The 19,403-nt window shown below is 41.0% G+C and overlaps 1 protein-coding gene across 7 annotated transcripts in view; it reads right to left on the bottom strand.

Moving 5' to 3' along the window:
- zmynd11 (zinc finger, MYND-type containing 11) overlaps positions 1–19,403 on the bottom strand; it is a 30,986-nt gene that overhangs the window by 5,400 nt on the left and 6,183 nt on the right. For 2 of the 7 annotated variants that reach the window (XM_020625394.1, XM_020625395.1), the window contains exons 3-13: positions 15,359–15,593; positions 13,699–13,722; positions 8,170–8,331; positions 7,112–7,189; positions 6,398–6,490; positions 4,506–4,593; positions 3,848–3,903; positions 3,598–3,675; positions 2,894–3,012; positions 2,477–2,771; positions 550–624 (exon numbers count right to left, since the gene is read on the bottom strand). In XM_020625394.1, the coding sequence (XP_020481050.1) occupies positions 550–624; positions 2,477–2,771; positions 2,894–3,012; positions 3,598–3,675; positions 3,848–3,903; positions 4,506–4,593; positions 6,398–6,490; positions 7,112–7,189; positions 8,170–8,331; positions 13,699–13,722; positions 15,359–15,593 (1,303 nt within the window). The remainder of the gene's footprint in view (positions 1–549; positions 625–2,476; positions 2,772–2,893; positions 3,013–3,597; positions 3,676–3,847; positions 3,904–4,505; positions 4,594–6,397; positions 6,491–7,111; positions 7,190–8,169; positions 8,332–13,698; positions 13,723–15,358; positions 15,594–19,403) is intronic. The other 5 variants (XM_020625396.1, XM_020625398.1, XM_020625397.1 and 2 more) reach the window with 5 other exon arrangements.

The raw sequence follows: 19,403 nt of genomic DNA, 5'->3' as shown, positions 1-19,403 counted from the left end.
TACCCACACACCAACAAAGCAGCAAAGAGGCTCTTCAGATGGCAAAAAGTACATTTACTGCCTATGCTAAAAGTGATAGTGAAAAGAATTAATTTACGTTTTGCCATCTGCCAGCTCCCATTAGAACTCAGATTAATGCATCTTAACTCCACCCAATTTAAGTTATTTTTCTCTGGCTTTGGAAAGGCACAACAATTCTTGACCGACTGCAGGACATTTACATCCAGCATTTTCTGATACTGGGATCCATTCCTCCATCTGTGCAATGTTTCCCGTGCTTAACCGTTGCCACCATTCATTTTTCTATTTTCCAAGTTCCTAAAGCAAATAGTAATGATGCATTAATACCTAAAGAAAGACTCATTTTCTATTGCCTGTTTTGCCAGACAAAACAATATCTGTTGCTCAGGACTGCCCAAACCTTTGTACACTGGCAATTAGCTCATATCGTCCCAGCTGATTATCAGCCAGAGGAGATTATGCTTTTATCCCACTGCTAACAAATGCAGTTTTTGAGGCCACATTCTGATGTTTGACAACCCGACTTACACCGACTTCCTCTTTGGGCTCAACCGATGGAGTTCGACGGCTTTTCTTTGCCTTGGGTTCCTGGCTGCTTTTGAGCTGCAGGGGAAAAGAAAAGTGTGAACTATGATGAATATGTCAGTGTTCTAGCAATATAGACAGGTTATGTGCTGTATGGACAATCATCAAAACCATTTTCTATGACCTTCTAAAACACATACACCACCAAATGTGAACTGTTTTTAAATAACAGTTATAAAATAAATTGCTGCTATATTTTTCAAAAGTGTAAAAAAAATTGGGAAAATTCTTTTTAAATCTATTGTTCAGGGAAATCAACAGTGAAAGAGGGACTGATTTAAAGAATTTAAAATTTCCTTCACAGCCAAATGCTACAAATCTTTTTTTTTCAGGTTAGTGTTTTTGTTCAGTTGCTGATTTTAAGAGATTAAAGCAACAGGAAATTCTGAAATAACAAAACACCTGCTGCTCAAATTAAAAACAAGAACTTTTCAGAGTGGCCTCAGACTCTGATATGGGGAGCCTTTCGTTTTGTGTAACTCTCCTCCAAACCTTTATAATAATGTTGCTCTTACCAGTGTTAACAAGAAATCACTGGTTTCAGCACCGAGGTCACCACCATAAACACATGTACTGTGGACTATTACTGTACTTTGGTAGTTTGATCATAATAGTGGTACTATCATGTTGAAAGTGAAATAAAATTGAGAACAATGTGGCTGTTTAGTCACCAGATGGTGCTGTTTATGTTCTACTATTGTCAGATTATCCATCGACTTCGGTTTAACATTGCTGTTTTTGTGTTGTCTTAGCATCTTTTTTTTTTTTTTTTTTTTCAGTTTGCTGTAATGTAACAATGTTGGTTCAGACAAGTTTCACACCAAACAACCTGCAGGTTTAGTGTGAATCTGAGGTAGATTCAACTTTATATTTAGAGGCCTGAGAGACATGCAATGGAAGCAGCGACAGCCTCAGAGGAAGCTCAAACTGGTGTTATCAAGGCTCAGAAGCAAAGAACAGTGAAAGTGCAGAGAGAAATAAAACCAAGATATCAGAAAAGGCTAAGTTCAGTAGCAAGAATTTGAAAACTGATTTTTTTTTCCCCAACTTTTCTGTTTCTGAAAGGGATTTTAGAAGAGAGGCAACGTTTCTATAGCACAATTCAAACACTATGAAAATGAAACATCACATTAATAAGGACAAGACATTAAGTAGAGGCAGTAACATCCAATCACCCAACAAGCAAACATGAAAGAGATGATAGTTATTATTGGAAGAAGTAGTAAAGTTTTGAGGCTGCTTCTTTAAAGGGTCTCTGGAAGTCTGATCCAACAGCAACAGATCTCTGACTACGGCCAGATTAGGTCCTAGGTAGCTTGTTGCTTTTAAACAGATGTTGTGGAGCGACTGTGTGCTTCCACTGCAGAATCTATACCGGGGGTCAGGAACCATTTTAGGGGGTCATGCTTGGCCCCGTAAAAACTAGGGCAAAGTCTGACCAGTCAGCAACGTCCAGCACAACATACTTAAACCCTCAAGACCGCTGCAGCTTGTGCACGACCTCAGTTGCACAATATGCAAGTCCTGGGTGTCACTAGGGAGGATTCCGCCTGTCTGATTTCCCTAATCTTCATGGCCATGTGATGTGTCGGACATTCAGAGTGAACACACAAAAAGAGACACATTCCCTGAGGTTCCTTAGTGTCTGGAGGTATTTAGTCAAAGGGGAAATTTAGCTCCTTTTAGCCAGGTAACTGTCTGGAAGGACAGGAGCTAAAGTGGGAACTAATTTTACACCAGGAAACAACAACAAAGAGGGTTCAGTGTCTTTATTGCTGTACGACTCTTGACTCTCAAATTAAATCCAATTTAAATGTGAAACGGCTGACAATCTGAGAAACATATCACCATATCTGTCGACCCCACTTACATGTCGGACCTGCTCGTTGCTGGTGGAGGAGATGCTGGACTCTGCCTCGTCTGTGCGCTCCAGTCTGTCCGTCCTGCTGCTGCCTTCCTCCTGCCGCTGGCTCTGGCTCTGCTGGTGATGCTGGTGTGGGGGGCTGCCCTCCTCCATCTTTGTTTTCCAGAAGCGCCCCTCCCTCAGGAAGCGCTGGTAGACCTCCAGCTCCTCACACGCCTTCTTCCAGCCGTTGCTGCGCTTCACCTGCAGCTGCTGGACACTCACCTTGATGTCCTGGATGTTCTCTGAGGGGATCCATGCTCTGGGGGAGACAGTAATGCCTGAGATTTACAAAGCCGCACTGCACCATTAAGAAACACCAGCAGCCTAAACTCGGTGCTAATAATCTAATCAAACAGAAACGTGGTGCTCTGTACTGCTAACCTCTGGTGTTGATGTCCAAAGAAGCGTACATCCACCTGGTTGTCCTCCCTCTGAAGGACTTTGGCAGGCCAGTAGCCAAACCCCTTCATCTTGGCCCAGACTAAGTCGTGACTGGGGCTCTGAGCAGTAGCACACAAACGCCTGTTAGACACGACCAAGTGGTGGCAGCGCTAACAAGCAACAATCAGCCACTGTTTTTACAGTGAGCTGCCTTTTATACCAAAATTAAATTTAATATGACAGAACTATTTGCTAAAGTTTGTTTGGTTTTTGTATATATACTGTATGCTGACTACAGCTGTGACATTATTTTCTCTCATTTAACCTGTAAATTGTTTACTTAATTAATCGATCATATTATTCTAAAAACTGTCAAAAATAAAATAAAATAAAAAGTTTAAGAAAGTCAACAACAGTTTCACAAAATCCAAGAAGATGCCTTAAAAATGTCTTGTCAACACTGATAACGGACTGCAAACACACCTGACATTAAATGGGCCGCGCCAGTGCGGTTTTACTCCACTGTCTCAAATCAAGCCAGCTCGCGGTTAACAAAAACCATACAAGTGCATCATACAGCTGTTACCAAGAGTAACAATTACATAAATGCTTCTGCTGTTAAAAACACCAAAGTCAAAATGTGTTTACAAAAACAGTGTTTGTGAGAAGCTGACGTCTCTGGTGCAGTGGCTCTGGTTACTCACACAGGGATAACAGAACCAGTTGTCTGGTCGGGCGTTCGACAGGTAGAAACAGTTCTTACACAGCAACAATTCATTCAACTGGAAGGAGAAACAATAAGGATTGAGGGAAGGTAAGAAAAGTTCCATGTACAAGAACTGCTGATTACCTTTTGAACAAATCTGCAAAAACAAGACATACTAACAAGGTCCATAAATAACTACAAGCTAAATTTCACTACTCTTAACTGTGGAAAAAACAAAACAACTTTACCTCATGGCATGTGTCACTGAAGAGCAGCCGTGCGATCTCTGCCTGATCGCTGTGAACTACAACAGACAACAGACAACACTCAGCAAGAAAATCAACAAGAAGCAGTCGCCTTAAATCAAGGGTTATGTGGAACACCTTTATGTTGAAAAGAAAGCCCCTCATTTACATTTTATAACAGCAACAACATTTTTGACTTCAAGGCTTCATGAACTACTCACATCGATAACACATCGGACTGTTGTAAGTGTTAAAGAAGGAAATCCTGACCACAAGCTGGATCCTGTTTAAGCCTTTTGCTTGACAGAGACAGCAGTTACATCCTGTATTACAATATTTTATATCGTTTAGTTCTGAATCCCAGTTTTGGTTCTGGGACTATAAAAGAACCGTTTTCGGCAGGTTTCACTTTACATTTTAAGAAACATCTTCACCATGGCATGGACAAATTTGTAGTGGTGGATAAATAAATAAATCAAATGTAGTAATGGTAATTTGTGACTTTCCTGTGACCTTCCATGCACAATTCCGAGCATTAAACTAAAACCTATTTCCTTCTGACTTATTAGAATCTATTCGTATTAAAGAGGAAAAAAACATTTATTTAAATATTCCTGCCACACTCAAATGCCATATTGGAAGCTGTACAACTTTGACCCACCTCCATACAAGATGGCGGTGTTATGAACAATCAGCTGAGCATCTGCTTTGAACTCCTCAAAGCTTTTATACTTTCCTTCAGACAGGTTCTGAGAGAGAGAGACAAATATAAAAAAGGAGAAAGAAGGCTGGTCAGAAAGAGAGGGCACAAGTACAAAGAGGTCTATTCACATGCTGGGTGTGTGAGTGTTTGGTGCGCGACATGCCAGAGGTCCAGGAGATGGCGGTGTGCCAAATAACGCTAACACTCGGGTCTGGGCAGAGGCCCAGTGTGTCTGGCAAAAGCCGGGTGTGATGCATAGTGCAGCAGAAAAGTGTCCCTGCCTCCTCCATTTTGGATATTTGTTCATTCCCTTTGTACAATTTTTCTTCTCCTACATGTGTGAATGATTGTGTCTGTGTTTTGACTCCTGTGTGGTTGTGCAGTCTCTCCTTCTAGCAGGTCTTTGTCTGGAGGCGAGGTCATGTTGCTTGGGTCTGTTGGAGGATACTGGAAGGAGCTCATCCTCCAGGATCATGTTCCTCCTATTTGTTTATACAATGTTCATCATGCATGGTACAATATGCAGCTGTCTCCTGCCCATACTCTAATAAATCTGTTATGTTGATTTATTCTGTACATGACATGAATTTTGTGTCTGTCTGTCTGTCCTGTGAGACAGATCCCTTCTCTGTTGCTCTTCCTGAGGTTTCTTCCATTTCTTCCCTGAAGAGGGTTTTTTTTTCCCCCCGTATCTGACTCTAGGTCTGTGGACAGAGCACGTCGTATGCTGCACAGATTGCAAAGTCCCTTGACGCAAAGCTGTGATTTGTGATATTGGGCTGCACAAATAAAATATGACTTGAGCCGAGTTCTGCTGACCCTACACACACACGTGCGCGCGCACACACACACAATCTCCATCAACTACACTCATACATATTAAAACTGGTGCTGGTAGAAAAGTCAAAAAATCTAAACTATGCAAAATGTTTACATTTTCTCAACCCCTTCAGGTTGAAGGAAACAATGCAACTTTTATTAACCATTAACAATACTGAAGTAATTAATGCCATTTGGCCGCAAACACAAAAAAAAATTATCTAAAAATTAGGTTTGAAAAGTGGACAATAGACAAACTGCATGTTCACAAAATCAAATATTGCTGTTGAAAGCTGCTGGGCTACCATTTTCAGTCTGACTAGTAAGTCTCTCAAAGTGAGTCAGTTAAAAGTCTTTCTGAAGGCTGGTGCAACATATTTTTGTCACCATGGAGGAAATAAATTCATGACAACTGAAAACAAGTTCATAGTGTCTCCTGACAACTTTACTGTGGAAATGAACCAGAAAAAAAACTGTCAAACTGCTAAAAATTACATTGCTCGCAAATGAGCTTGAAAAACAGTCTGGAAAAAAAAATGCTGTCAGAGAAAATGAATCTTATGGTTTCAACAACCTGACAGGAGAGAGTGCGAGTCTGTGACTGATGGACAAGACACACCGTTTTATGTATTACCCTATGTCATGTCCCACTAATATAAGGGTAGAGGCTTCAGTGATAAAGCCCCTCTTCTTCTTAATCACATCTCTGGGAAATGTTCCCGACGTGATGAGCCATGCTGTGTGAATTCATTTTGATAGAGGCTTGCTAACATTCATTAAATGTCACAAAAGTCAAAACAAAACAAAACGGAGTGCAAGACAACACCCATATAATTAATCTGAGTCCAGTAACAGGAGGTATGTCAGTGCTTTACTTAGATAACCACTGACATTTAGTGATTTACATGTTTTGTATGTGGGAGTGTGTGTACAAGTGAAGAAAAGAAGCTTAAACAACAACAAAAAAGGGAGACAGTGAAATAATATTAAAGCAGAAGAATGTTGAAGATGACACTGGGTGTCACTGTTACCTCGTGGATGTTGGAGACGTCCAGTGCAGTGTGGATCAGCCGTCTGTACATGGGATGTTTAGTGTCTTTGCCCTTCTTGTTCAGGTCCACTGCCTGCAAAGTAGAGGAGAGGTAATGATTTAACACCACTTTACAGAGAAGAGGAATGTGAGGGGGAGGACATGGAGTAATGAAGCAGGGATGAAGGCAACACGGAGAGTCAATGATGAGATTTGATACCACTTTAACAGGGAGAGGTGGGATGAAGGGACACAGGAAGAGGAAAACGAAAAAGGTGGAGGAGATTTAATGAGCCTTTTATTAAGCAGAGGTTGGAGTATGAGAGAGGGGATTGAGAGGGGGAGGAGGAACCGAAGGAGGAACGGACAAAACAAAATCTGCATAATGGATAAACAGAAGAAGGGTGGCGTAACGGGGGGAGAATGAAGAGAACATTCTACTTAACGTGAGGGTTACTGGGGCCACAACAGAGGCCACAGGCACAGACTGTTTAAGGGGAGAAAGTACTGTTTTTACAGTCAAAGTAAGTTTCAAATGTGTTTCATTGTTGAGACAAAGGAAACCTTCTTTAGAAGTATTTCATGAAGTATCAGAAGGCAGGCTGAAGAACTATATCACTACAAGATGTGATGAACACTGTGGTGAATTCTCATAGAGAGGTTTGATGAGCTGAAGGCGGATAACAAAGAAAAAAAGAGCAAATGTTGTTCTCACCCTCTCCTTCATGCGCTGGACGATGAAGCGCAGGTATTTACACATCTCCTGTTTGTTCAGGTTCTTCTTTTTACTGCCCTGCAGGAAGGAAGGTGGGTTGGTGCGAGGAAAGAGAGGGAAAGTTTAGAACCAGAACAGGTTAGGATCTGACCCTGTAACCAAAAACACTAATACACAGCTTCACTTACATTTAATATTGAACTGCAATGCACTCAAAAATACAAAAAAATAAAATCTTCAAATACAATTTATGGCAGAGAGATGTTGGTACAAAATGTGCAGTGAAACCAGAGGGGTAGTTCTTAGCTTAAATGACAAAGGCTGACATGTTTTCTTCTGCAGTAAACAGACTTCTTAGATGTCATGAAAGCAACTAAAGCGTTTCTTGGGGTGATTAAATCAAAACATTTCATATTGCAACATCTCTGTTGGAAAAACCAGATTTCTTTTGTGGCTCTCAGTTATTGGCTGACTGCAAAAAGTTATGAGGATATCTTCAGACAGAGTTTCGCTGTAGAAGGACGACATGTAGAGGCACATTTGGTTTCCAAAATAACTCAATCCAAATAGAAGATTGCTAGCCTGCAGCTATAAACTAGTGTTTATTTTATAACATGCACTTATGATACACATCAAGATAAATGATTACTCACCAGCTAAATGCTAAACATGCACCCATAGCCTCATATTAAACTAAACCCAAATCCAACCTTAACCCTAAAACACTTTTTTTTACCCTAAAGAAAGTCACTTTCGGCTTTTCCCGTTTAGGGGTCGCCACAGGGAATCGTCACACTGACGACTCACATGTTGACATTTGGCACGTGTTTTACGCTGGATGCCCTTCCTGACTCAACTTGGATTTGAACCCAGGGCGCCGCTGAGAGCGCTGCCCCTTAACAACTAGCCTACCAGGGACGGCCACAGATTTCTTACCCTAAAGCAGCCTGAAGTAATAAGAAATGCATCCTTTCCAAAAAATGTTTCTAAAAAAAAAAAAAAAAAAAGAGACACAAAAGAGTACACACACCGACCACGTCCACAGCGTGACCACCTACCCTGCAGGCAACACACTGCCAGTGTGAGCCTCCGTCTCTGGGCTTGCACTCCTCTGATAAGCATTTGAGATGGTAGACTCGGAAGCAGTTGTCACAAGTGAGGACGTCGCCCGGTAGGTGACACTCGAAGCAGTACCAGTCGTGGCTTTCTGTCTCCCAGTCCTGCAGGGAAGACACAGCAGAGCACAAGTCTGGGTGACCCCCCCCTCCAACCCGCCAACCACAGCAGGGGAGGAAATTACTTTCTCCATCCACTTGTCAATTAAAACTCCTGTAGCTCTCAGATTCACACACGTGTGATTAATCCTACTCAGAGAAACAAAACCCTGAAATGCCTGAAACTGATCTAGACTGTATTTGGCTTGAAAACACAGCTTCTATTGCTCCTGTAGCTGTCGGAAATTTGTTCGCAATTCTTCTGTGATTATGACTTTGTGACTTCTATGATGACTGTGATGCTTAGAAACTTATGGGGAAAAATTTCAAGTACCACTAAAGGTTAAAGCTATGTAAAAATTTGTATCCTCCTAAATTGGCAGCAAGACAGAATAAAATATTCACTTCCAACTGCCATGGTCCAAAAACACTAATCCAAACATGTTAGGCACTGCAACCAAAATACATAAACATTAATAAATTCAACCATGGGTGACAGAATAGCTCAGGATCTGGTAGCATGGTTGTTTTATCTACTGCAGGCACACACTCATCGCCGTGTATTTCACCAGAAACTTCAAAACATGCTCTCATTCAAATTCTACAGGAGGCGCACTAAATGCAAATTAGAAAATTTTTCAGAGTCCATGGAAAAACTCAAAACGTTTAATTATTTTTTAAACTTTCCTACTAAATCTACTTATGGTGTATCAGCACTCAGTGAACAAAGAGTAGAGAAACTAAAATGACTTTTGTAATACAAATTTCATCCAGTCAGACTGACCCTAGTGACAGCAGGTAGTGACGATACAGAGGTCAAAGCACTGGACCAAAAGGTCACTGATGCAAATTGTGAACCGACAGATACTGTGAAAAATTTATGGGGCTGATCTAGCCTCTTGCATAAAAAAAAAAAAAAAAACACACTGAGGAGCTTTTCAGAGAGACCAGCTTCCTTCCTTGAGGAGCGGCTTGGTGCCAATACAAAAAACCATTATACTGAGTTGCCCCCAACTGTGAATATGCCAAACTGTATTACTGTCAAACTTTGCTACCAAAAAAAAAAAAAAATTTCAGGTCCTTTTAGGACAATTGTGATTTTTAAAAAGCAACAAGCTACTGCCACATAGAAGGGGGTGGACCTGACTGACTGGTACGCATAAACCATTTACTACAACACCAGACTGGTGGTCATGCACACTGTACATCTTTATGGATGTAACATACTTGTGCAGCTACATACAGGACTGAATACTTGTCTCACTTACATACAAGTGTTTGTGGCTAGAAGGTCGCTGCCTTCTTTTACCCTAACACACACTGACTGCAATGCCAATTATCATTAAGGGGTTCAAGTGAAAGGCGCAGAGAGAGAGAAGTATGAACCACTAAAAATTCAACCACTCATCAATCTGTCAACAATCCAACTCCTCCCACTCACAGTCTGGGCTGACACAGCAGGGGAGAGCAGGAAAGTCATGATTGATCGCCGCTTTAAAAAAAAGCAATATGATGTCTTTCTTAATCTTTCCTCCATGTGTTTGTGTGCTGTAGCTCACGTCTGAACAGAGGAGAGTAAACTAGATTCAGCAATCATCAGGTATAGAGCCTTCTGAGGAAGTCTAGTTGATAATACTGTGGTTTTCATCACAGACAAACATCTGGCAGCAATACATTTTCCTAAATAAGTCTTTTAACACAATACTTTAAAACGAATGTGCACTGCTGCAGGGTTGCCTTCCTCTGTCTTAAAAAAAAAAATGCAGATTTATAACTACTTGGACTAAAGCACCTCCGTCGGAAGTGCAGGGGTGAAAGGAGCCACAACACAAGCATAAATGGTCATGAGGACAAAAGGAGTTAAGACAGCTCTGATATTCAGGCTGCCAGTGTCGCTGCAGTACCAAGCACTTGATCAGAAGCAGGGCCTGCCAGGAAGCCATCTACACTCTGAAACTCCAGGATTTATTGAGGGCTCTTTAAAAGGCTCATCTAACACTGTTCCATGCCTTACCAGAATCCATAACCTTCAATCACCCAGGGCACATTAGTATCAACAAGTGTGAGAAATTCTTCATTTATCTGAACAGCTAGAGAGCAGCTAGCTCCAAACTGGTCCTGCACTGTAAAGTGCCACACAGTATGTCGGAGTGACCACAGTCAGCTCTCATTCTCACTCCAGTGATTTAACTGGGAGCAAACCGAGTCCACGTTAATGTGACATCTGTACTCACATATTCACAAATGAACACAAACGAAGGAGGGAAATTTCTCTAGGGTTCACATTTAAAGACCATGTCAGAGTGAATATACTGATACTCCATCCACAGAATCGTCAAAGGACTTTTACTTTTTAGAGTGCAATAGGCTCTTCACCAACAAAACACTTCACAATACAGAGATGGTCCTCGTGTTCTGTTGAGTATCAAAATCCACTTCACCATTGTTGGAACTGTGATGAAAGACAAGCAGCCGCTTTCTAAAGGCTTGAGCTCTCTCAGCCAAGGACAGAGTCTGTGGTTTCAGCAAAGTGAGTTTCAACAGAAGTGTGGAGAGAACTGGGACCTAGCACAACACACATTACAGCAACCTGATGTCTGAGTACCAGATTGGACAAAGATCAAAGGCTGAAGATTTCAAATTTATCAGCACAAATAAAAGTCAAAATGTAAAAATAAAAAGTGGGAAAATCTGTTTTGGGTTACAGTCACAGACTACTCTAAAACATCTCTGAAATACAGTGCCTTTTTGGAGGGAGAAATGTGCCCTGACTAAAAGCTGCCAACAAAGGCAGAGACCTGGAGAGTAACAGAGGAGGAGCTGATGCAGCCAGAAGGCTGGCGGCCTTTAGCCTTCTTCCCACTACTTTCCGACTCTGATAAACAGCTCTGCGCTGTCAGTGTCAAGCTGGGACACACCAGAGACCCGAGCGAGGCTCAGCAGCAGGGCTAGCATGCCTTCTAATGATCTATACAAAACAACTCCAGGATTCATCTGCACCACCTCCTGCATCTTCTAGAAATAAACTTCTCCACTTGCAGTCCGATATATTTTTAAGACCTACATAAACCAGTCACCGGGTTGTAGCTATGTATGCACCTCACAAGTTTTAACAAAGTTCTACAAAAGTTTAACATTACATTTTCAGACATTCTCATTTCCTGTATTTTAATAATGTGGCTGCTGTTCCCACATTTACTGGTAAAACACTTGAAGCGAGATGTGAGCAGCCCTTTGTGTATTTCAAGTTGTCAGAACAGCCGTCTGTTAGCAGGATAGCAGCTGGACAAAGAGTCTTTACCAGGCTGACAATAAGTGTACTGGACAAAAATAGTTTTCACATAAAATCATCAGGAAGAAATCTTTTTTTTTAATCATTTTTATGTAGCCTATGGATTTAGATTGTATTGATTTTCCCAGGCTGGTTACAGAGGTAGAAAGTGAAACTCAAGAAGCCTGATCAGTCATAACACATTCCACCAGAAACAAACAAACAAACAAACAAACAAAAACCCACGAGGGTTCTACCAGATATGTGAGTGTCACGGATTCAGTGTGGATTGACTCATTTGATATAATGGATTCTATCTGCAGCGTGAGATGGGTGTGATGCTCATAGAAAACACTTCCGGTGTGTTTTACCACTTAGACTGATAACAGCCGGTCAATGTCACATACAGCATTGGGTTAAAGAAAAATAATACAACCAACAGAAGCCATAATAGGCACAATTAAAAGTGTGCTGAGGCCAATTTATTCACATTGCAATTAAACTCATAATTATTCCACTTATGTGAAGGGATGGACAACATGGATAAAATCCTCCATAAAAGCCCTGCACTCTAACAGTGTTTCAGAAACAAAGCAAAATCACGAAGGAAGGTGTAATAATATTTGCACAAGTAAGTTTCACTGAACATTGTCAACACATTAGTAAATTAAATTGTGTATTGAGGGTCTCTTTTACAGTCAGTGTGGTGAAAGTGCATCAACACATCATGTCATGTTAATTATCATGCATCACAAGTTCACAGATTCAAATTAGTTCAACCACCAAACTTTCAAAGTATCAAAAAAAGCATCCAAATGTTTTATGAAAAACAAATTTAAGACAAAACCCTTACAAATGCAAGATTTAGTGTGTGAATTCATAGATAAGATAATCATTCTGTGGCAAACCTGGATTGAATCCAATCTGACTTGAGGCAGTGCATTTAACATCTATTTTCAAGAATTTCACTGCTATTTTTAAATGTATGGCTAGTGTGCAAATGCTGTGGTAATCTGTTTGAGGAGTAAACATCCCTGAGGTCAACACAAGGACACAGCACATGCCAGCTGGATTGAATCCAGGCACCTGCAGAGGGAGAGCTGGCCTCCACCTAGCACCTTCTTTACAGTGCTTCTCACAGTAAAACTCTAAACTGTCCGCTGAGAGACCGCCAACCTGAAAGAACCAGTCGGCTGTATTACTAGCTGCAGGCACGGAGAGGACTAAAGAGCACAATCACACCCAGCACAACTACCCAACTCCCCCCCGCTGCCGCCCTGTTTCATCAATTAAAAATGAGGAACAGAAAATAAGCATGCCGGACAGCGGTTAAGAACACAGCAGAACACTTCCCTTCTGAGGAGAACTACAGCTACAAAGACCAAAATACTACAAACGCACAGATGCTTGCTACCAACCTGCGGCTATGCTAGCATTGCTTGTCATCTCACAATCAAAAACGACTCAATTAAGGGAACACTGATTACAGTTGAAGCTATAATTTACAGTTATTTGACTCTCACTGTCTGAGAACTGGATCCAGCCTGGGGCTGTACCAGGTGAGGCTAGTTTAAACCAAGCAGCTGCACATCTGTAGATAAGTAGCGAGCACATTTTTTTCCATCAAGATCACTGATCACTTCCGCAAGAAATTTGGCCACGTAGACAGCGCTGCAATGGACTTTCATGAAGCTTTTTACAGCATTAATGAATGACACCATGTAGCTTTTGGCACTGTGATTCAGCATGCAGTGATTTCCAAATAGAAACCTGATCTGTTTTTAGCTTTCACCTTGTGTAATAATCTTATTTAAGGCACAGTGGGTAGAGTCAGTCACAGTGCAAGAGGGCTATTTCTCGACACTGGCACACAAGGTTTACCATTTCATTTTATGCAGCCCAACTTTTCACTAACCAGGACATACTGTATGCAGTTTAGCTCCTCTGCAGCCTGCATAAAAAGATTCATTTCAATCCCTGACCGCACTGCTTGTGGCAGAACCCATTTCTCACAGAATGATGTTAGTTTAGAGGGGAAAAAAAAACAAAGGGATCAAATAAAGAACAAACCCTGAATTTGAAAATAACAATGCAGCCCTTACCTTGCTTCCCTCGGTTTTCGGCTCCTGTGATTGCAAGTGATTCAGAGAGTAGTGTTTAAAACTCCTGCTGGCAGTGTTTAAAATGACCTGAGATCCACTGGACAACAGTGTCATGTCCTGAGAGACCAACATCATTTTCCAACCATAAAAACATTTTGTATTGACACTATACAGTACAGCCCATTACAAGTGAACTCCCCAATCTAGCACACTTCTTTCCATGACTCATTTTCAAGCCTGCAATCATAACAAATAACTTTGGGTGCAAATATTTTGAATCAACATCGGCTGCTGCATGTTTTGTGAATGAGCATGTGCAAGACTAAGAGGCTAAGTAGTACATGTTAGAACTATGAAACAAAGCTTATTTTCCCATCGCATTATTTTTCTGATACAAATTACAAGCCACGGTAATTAGTATTATGAGAAATTTTGCACATGGACTCCAGGAAGAACAGCAGGTAAAGGGGATCAAGTTGAACGCACAAAAACTGTTGTTTGTTTGTTTGTCCTGCATTATATGTTCCGCTCACACATCACTGATGATGCCTCTTTGGTTTAATGGTTAAGAGCATAACACCATTACTGGCAGGGTGTTGGTAGCCTGGTGCAAAAAGCAGTGGGATTAAAACAGCTACCACATTCATGTTAATGGTACTTGCAGACTAATCCATAAAGTGCTCTTACAGATGGTAACTGACATGAGGACTCTCACCCAGGTAGAGCTGATACACTGTGAAATGAGACTCAGTGCAGCTCTATTGTTGAAGAGACATGCGAAAATATGGCTACACAGTGAACTGTTCCTTATAACTAACAAGGGAAATAACACGGAAATAAAAACAAGCACTTCACGTAAAAAGAGCCAAACATTAATAACACAGAGCTGCACAGCAGCAGGCTGCCTGGGTACGTCTGAAGATGAAGACTCTGCATGGTTTGACATGTTTAATATTTGATTGCACATTGGTATATACACAAAACTAATTATGGAATTCCTTAATTTATCAAAAATGCCACATCTTATTTTTCTACCTGTCCCGTTTCTGTTATTTGCTTCATGTAACATTTGCATGCTGTGACTCTGTTAACACTGTGCTCACACTGGGAGCAATGCGACAGATGGGCAGCTACATACTGAACAGAATCCATGTTGTGGTCTCGGTTAGGCCTCCTGTGGCAACTGCACCACTGCTTATGTGTTTGGGTTTACCTCAGGAGCAGAACACACAGCACGCCTCAGTATAGTAGTTTCATTCATCATCATGTGATTACTACATTTGTCCTGAGCATATTCGGAGTCAAATCATTTACCACTTCTGTCAAGTGTTTCACTCATAGGCAACTGGATTCCCTTTGGTTGTAGGTGTGACAGCTTCTTGGCAAACCCTTTATGGACAATATTTTCTGCATATAAACAGGCGCAAGAAAAAGTAATGGAACTGTTCGCAATTTCCTGGTTTTCTGCATAAACCTCTACGGGGTTGAGGTCAGGACTCTGACTGGGCTGCTCCAAATGGTGGAGTTTGTGTCTCCGAGCCATTCTGTAGTCGATTTACTTTGATGTTGCTCGCAATGTGAACATGGGCACCAACATAATTCTACTATTACATCTGGAGAAACCCATCGGGTAACTACCTAAGCTAAAAGGCTCAATTACCTTGCTTTTGTTGACCAATAAGGAGGAGTCACTGTTGCCTGTGTTGGGAACCTGATAAATGGACACTGGACGTACCATCTCATCCCCAGGCAGCCAGTATCCTTCCTGCTCAATGCCAGCCTTGGAGCCCTTGCAGCCGACTGTCAAGGTCTCCACCACCAGGCCGTCCTTCACGGCCAGGCTCAGCTGTCTGGCAGTCTCCTTCGGGTGCATGCCAAACACGCGGCTCAGGTACCTGGACAGGTGGGAGCGAAGAGGTAACTGAGCAATGTATGATGGCAGCCGTGCTGAAGGTAACCATTTTTTCCTTGCCAGGTGGAGACCTACCACTGGGATTAGTACAGCTGTTATAAAATTTTAGATTTAATGGTTGTTTATGAGCAAGTTGATGGCCCAGACCCTTTAATAACTGTCAATCAGCATGCAGTGTTTTTATGGTCTTAAAATGACTCATCTCTCTGATGTGCAATATTCCACCAACAATGCTCTGCTGCTCCATAAATTATACTGAAATGCTCCCTGAAAACAGATTAGGGCTACATGTGATGATTAAATTTAAACATCATCGTCCCCTCTCTTGCTCCCAAGTTTTTCAGTGAATGAGAAAAAGCGAATCAAATAGTGGCTCAGCTGATTCCTGCAGCTGCCCACTGACTGGCAGTGAACCTCTCTAGGCAAGGTCATGTCTTTTCTACTGTGGCAGCCAGCCAGAGAGCAGACACAGTCAGCAGAGAACCTGGCGAGAGTCTGTATTTACTGTGTGCTACAGAGGAGATCAGAGAGGAAATCAGACAGGGTTACTTTAACCAGCAGCTCTAAATCCAGTGAAGCTGAATAAACACAGGAAGAACTTTTAACGTACGAGCCTGACATTTCCATCTACAGCCTGCACTTTTACTGCTTCCAGCCTGCAGGAGACAAAGTTTCTACTATTACACTTGGGTTTTTTTCACATTTGATCATTTTTGAGCTGGTATGCCTAGCACTCGTGAGTGTCTAATTGCGATAACATGGTAAATTTCAATCAAATCCTCTCATTTCCTATTTCTGAGTACAAAGATAAAATACTTGTAATAAAACATTTCATAGCAATCTATTTTTCTATTGAATAATCAGTACTGAACCATTCTGTCAATAACTATCAGAAAATAATTTTAAAAATGCCATCATAGTTTTACAGAAACAAAGCAAACAAAATTATTCATGCTCCTTGTTTTGTCCAACCAACAAGCCAAAACTCTTAATATATGTAGTTTGCATTCTTTACATCATCATATCAGACAATAAAAACAGCAATTACATCACATTTAGAAGCCAGAATTAGGAATGTTTAGAAATTCTGTTCCAGAGTTTAACAACGTACACATTGCATTTGTGTCATCCTACACTAATTCACTATTTTCTTTAGTGTAATATACTTTATTAACTTAAAAAAAGAAACACGTAAATACCAGACAAAAAAAAAAAAAATCCATAAATGTAACAGCTGGCTAAACCCATACCAGAGTTTTGTAAATCAGCAGTTGCCTTCAGTAATTATTAACTACTGATTCTGAGCAGTCTGGCTGCTGCGGCTTTGACCCTGCTGTACGCGCTCATACCTCCCTCTGAGTGAGAGAGGGTGGTTAATTATTCGCCTTTGCCTCGCTGACTTTAATCTCCAGAGAACCAAAGTCATCACCCTCTTAGCCCTAAATCCTGGTGAAATTAAGCTACAGCGGAACAGGATAGGGTGGCAGTGTGTTGGGTGCTGATGGGAGAGCTATCCGTTGCATGCCGCTACTTGCTGTTGCTATGACAACAGCCGCTCGCCATCAGTTTTCATTTGGCAAAGAGCCAACTCTCAAGGTGCACGCCAACATGCCGTATGAGGTGTGCTAAGTGTTTCATTTAGTCTCTGCTCCATCTGCTGACTGATCAGTGAGACCTGGCGCAGACGACTGATCATCAGTTTGCATAGCTTGGACCATGTGGGATCCCCTCCAAAATAAAATCATGATGGTTAAAGCACCATAAACCCAAACTCCTGTAGCCTCTTTGTCAAGGACAAGTTTCTACAGAGGGCTGACTTCATGCCAAGAATGGAAATGAGTGAATAACAGAGGACGTCACAGCTACAACAGCTGTCAGTCTAGATACTGATCATTATCTGGTATGGCCTTAGCCCACCACAGAACATAAAGACATAAAAAGACTACCTCTACTGTTTTGGGTCTTGTTATATTACATGTAAATCTGCTGCTGACTGTTTTTACCGTCATATCTGCTGCTGTTGGTCATTTGCACTACTGTCCATGTGCATGTCAATCTCACAACCATCTGACAATCTTCTTGCTATTATTTGCACTACTGTCACTTATTGCATTGTTTGAGTCATAGCCTATTAGGTTATACCATTTAGTTTTTATCCTAATCACTTTGACTTAGTTTTCTTATTCTTTTTAGTCTGTTTTTACTCTACTTTTGTTCTATTTTAGTTTCCTAAATGGTATGGCATTCAATACTAGGTGAGAAAGAAACTATATTTCGATTTTCTGTATGTCCTGCACATAGAGTGAATTGACAAAAATCTTTGATCTCTTGACTGCAAAGAGAACATCCAAGTAGGGCTGAGCAATATGGCCCAAAATGGTACCGCAATATATTTTTACAGTCATACTGACTGATAATCGACAACTCATGAGATATAGATATATATATATGTAATTTCATTAATGATAAAGGAGACCACAAGGATACACAGTGTGTTATGATGAATACTGCTGAATGTAATGTCTATAGGAAAACTCTGCAGGTTACCGTATGATTTGAATGTGAAGGTGTGTGTTCAGCTTTGGATTAAATCTGAGGTATGTCACAAGGTTTGTTAAGCTTCTAAACAACTTAACACTCTATAGTCAACATGGTCATTTCAAAGGAAAACGTTTTTCAGTGTTGGCGTGATAACATGGCATACAAGGGAAATGATTAAAGTAGCACACAGCGTCTACAGACAGGCAGGTCGGGTAATGGCATTTCTGTGTGCAAAGCTTCATCACCAGGCTGCTCTGAATCACCTGAATCCTTTTGGACAGGGAGCTATTGGGGACTGTAGGCCCTGCACAAGGACATGGGAGCAGGACAACCACAAACTGGCCAACACAGAGCCTCTAAAACAGGTTTCTGGCTCAAAAGTTAATGAAATTTTTTTTAAAGGTTCAAGATTCAACTAAAACTAACTTCCAAACCTATTATCAACCTTTTCTGTCATTTGTAGTACGACAAAAATGTAAAAACTTGTCTCTGTGACAGGTTTTCACAGTCAGGTCTATGGATACTCCGGAGAAACCTGGACAGAGTTTCTAGAAAAAAACACGGACGCCGAGTTTTACCATACTGTGAGCACTATGAATAAATCCTGTTCACCTCAACTCTACTGGGCTGGTTAGATAAAACCCAGGGCACAGCAGTGTTAAAATCTCAGATAAACTGTTGAAAACTATAGTTTTGGAGTTACCAGTATACTGTAAATTTAAATAAGGAAATTAATCCTAAACACACATATATACAGTGGGTACGGAAAGTATTCAGACCCCCTTAAATTTTTCACTCTTTGTTTTATTGCAGCCATATGCTAAAATCATTTAAGTTCATTTTTTTCCTCATTAATGTACACACAGCACCCCATATTGACAGAAAAAACACAGAACGTTTGACATTTTTGCAGATTTATTAAAAAAGAAAAAACTGAAATATCACATGGTCATAAGTATTCAGACCCTTTGCTGTGACACTCATATATTTAACTTAGGTGCTGTCCATTTCTTCTGATCATCCCTGAGATGGTTCTACACCTTCATTTGAGTCCAGCTGTGTTTGATTATACTGATTGGACATGATTAGGAAAGCCACACACCTGTCTAAGACCCTACAGCTCACAGTGCATGTCAGAGCAAATGAGAATCATGAGGTCAAAGGAACTGCCTGAAGAGCTCAGAGACAGAATTGTGGCAAGGCACAGATCTGGCAAAGGTTACAAAAAAATTTCTGCTGCACTTAAGATTCC

This window comes from Monopterus albus, unplaced genomic scaffold (genome assembly GCF_001952655.1).
Source record: "Monopterus albus unplaced genomic scaffold, M_albus_1.0 scaffold354.1, whole genome shotgun sequence".
NCBI classification, from domain to species: domain Eukaryota; kingdom Metazoa; phylum Chordata; class Actinopteri; order Synbranchiformes; family Synbranchidae; genus Monopterus; species Monopterus albus.
This window is presented reverse-complemented; position numbering and strand designations above follow the sequence as displayed.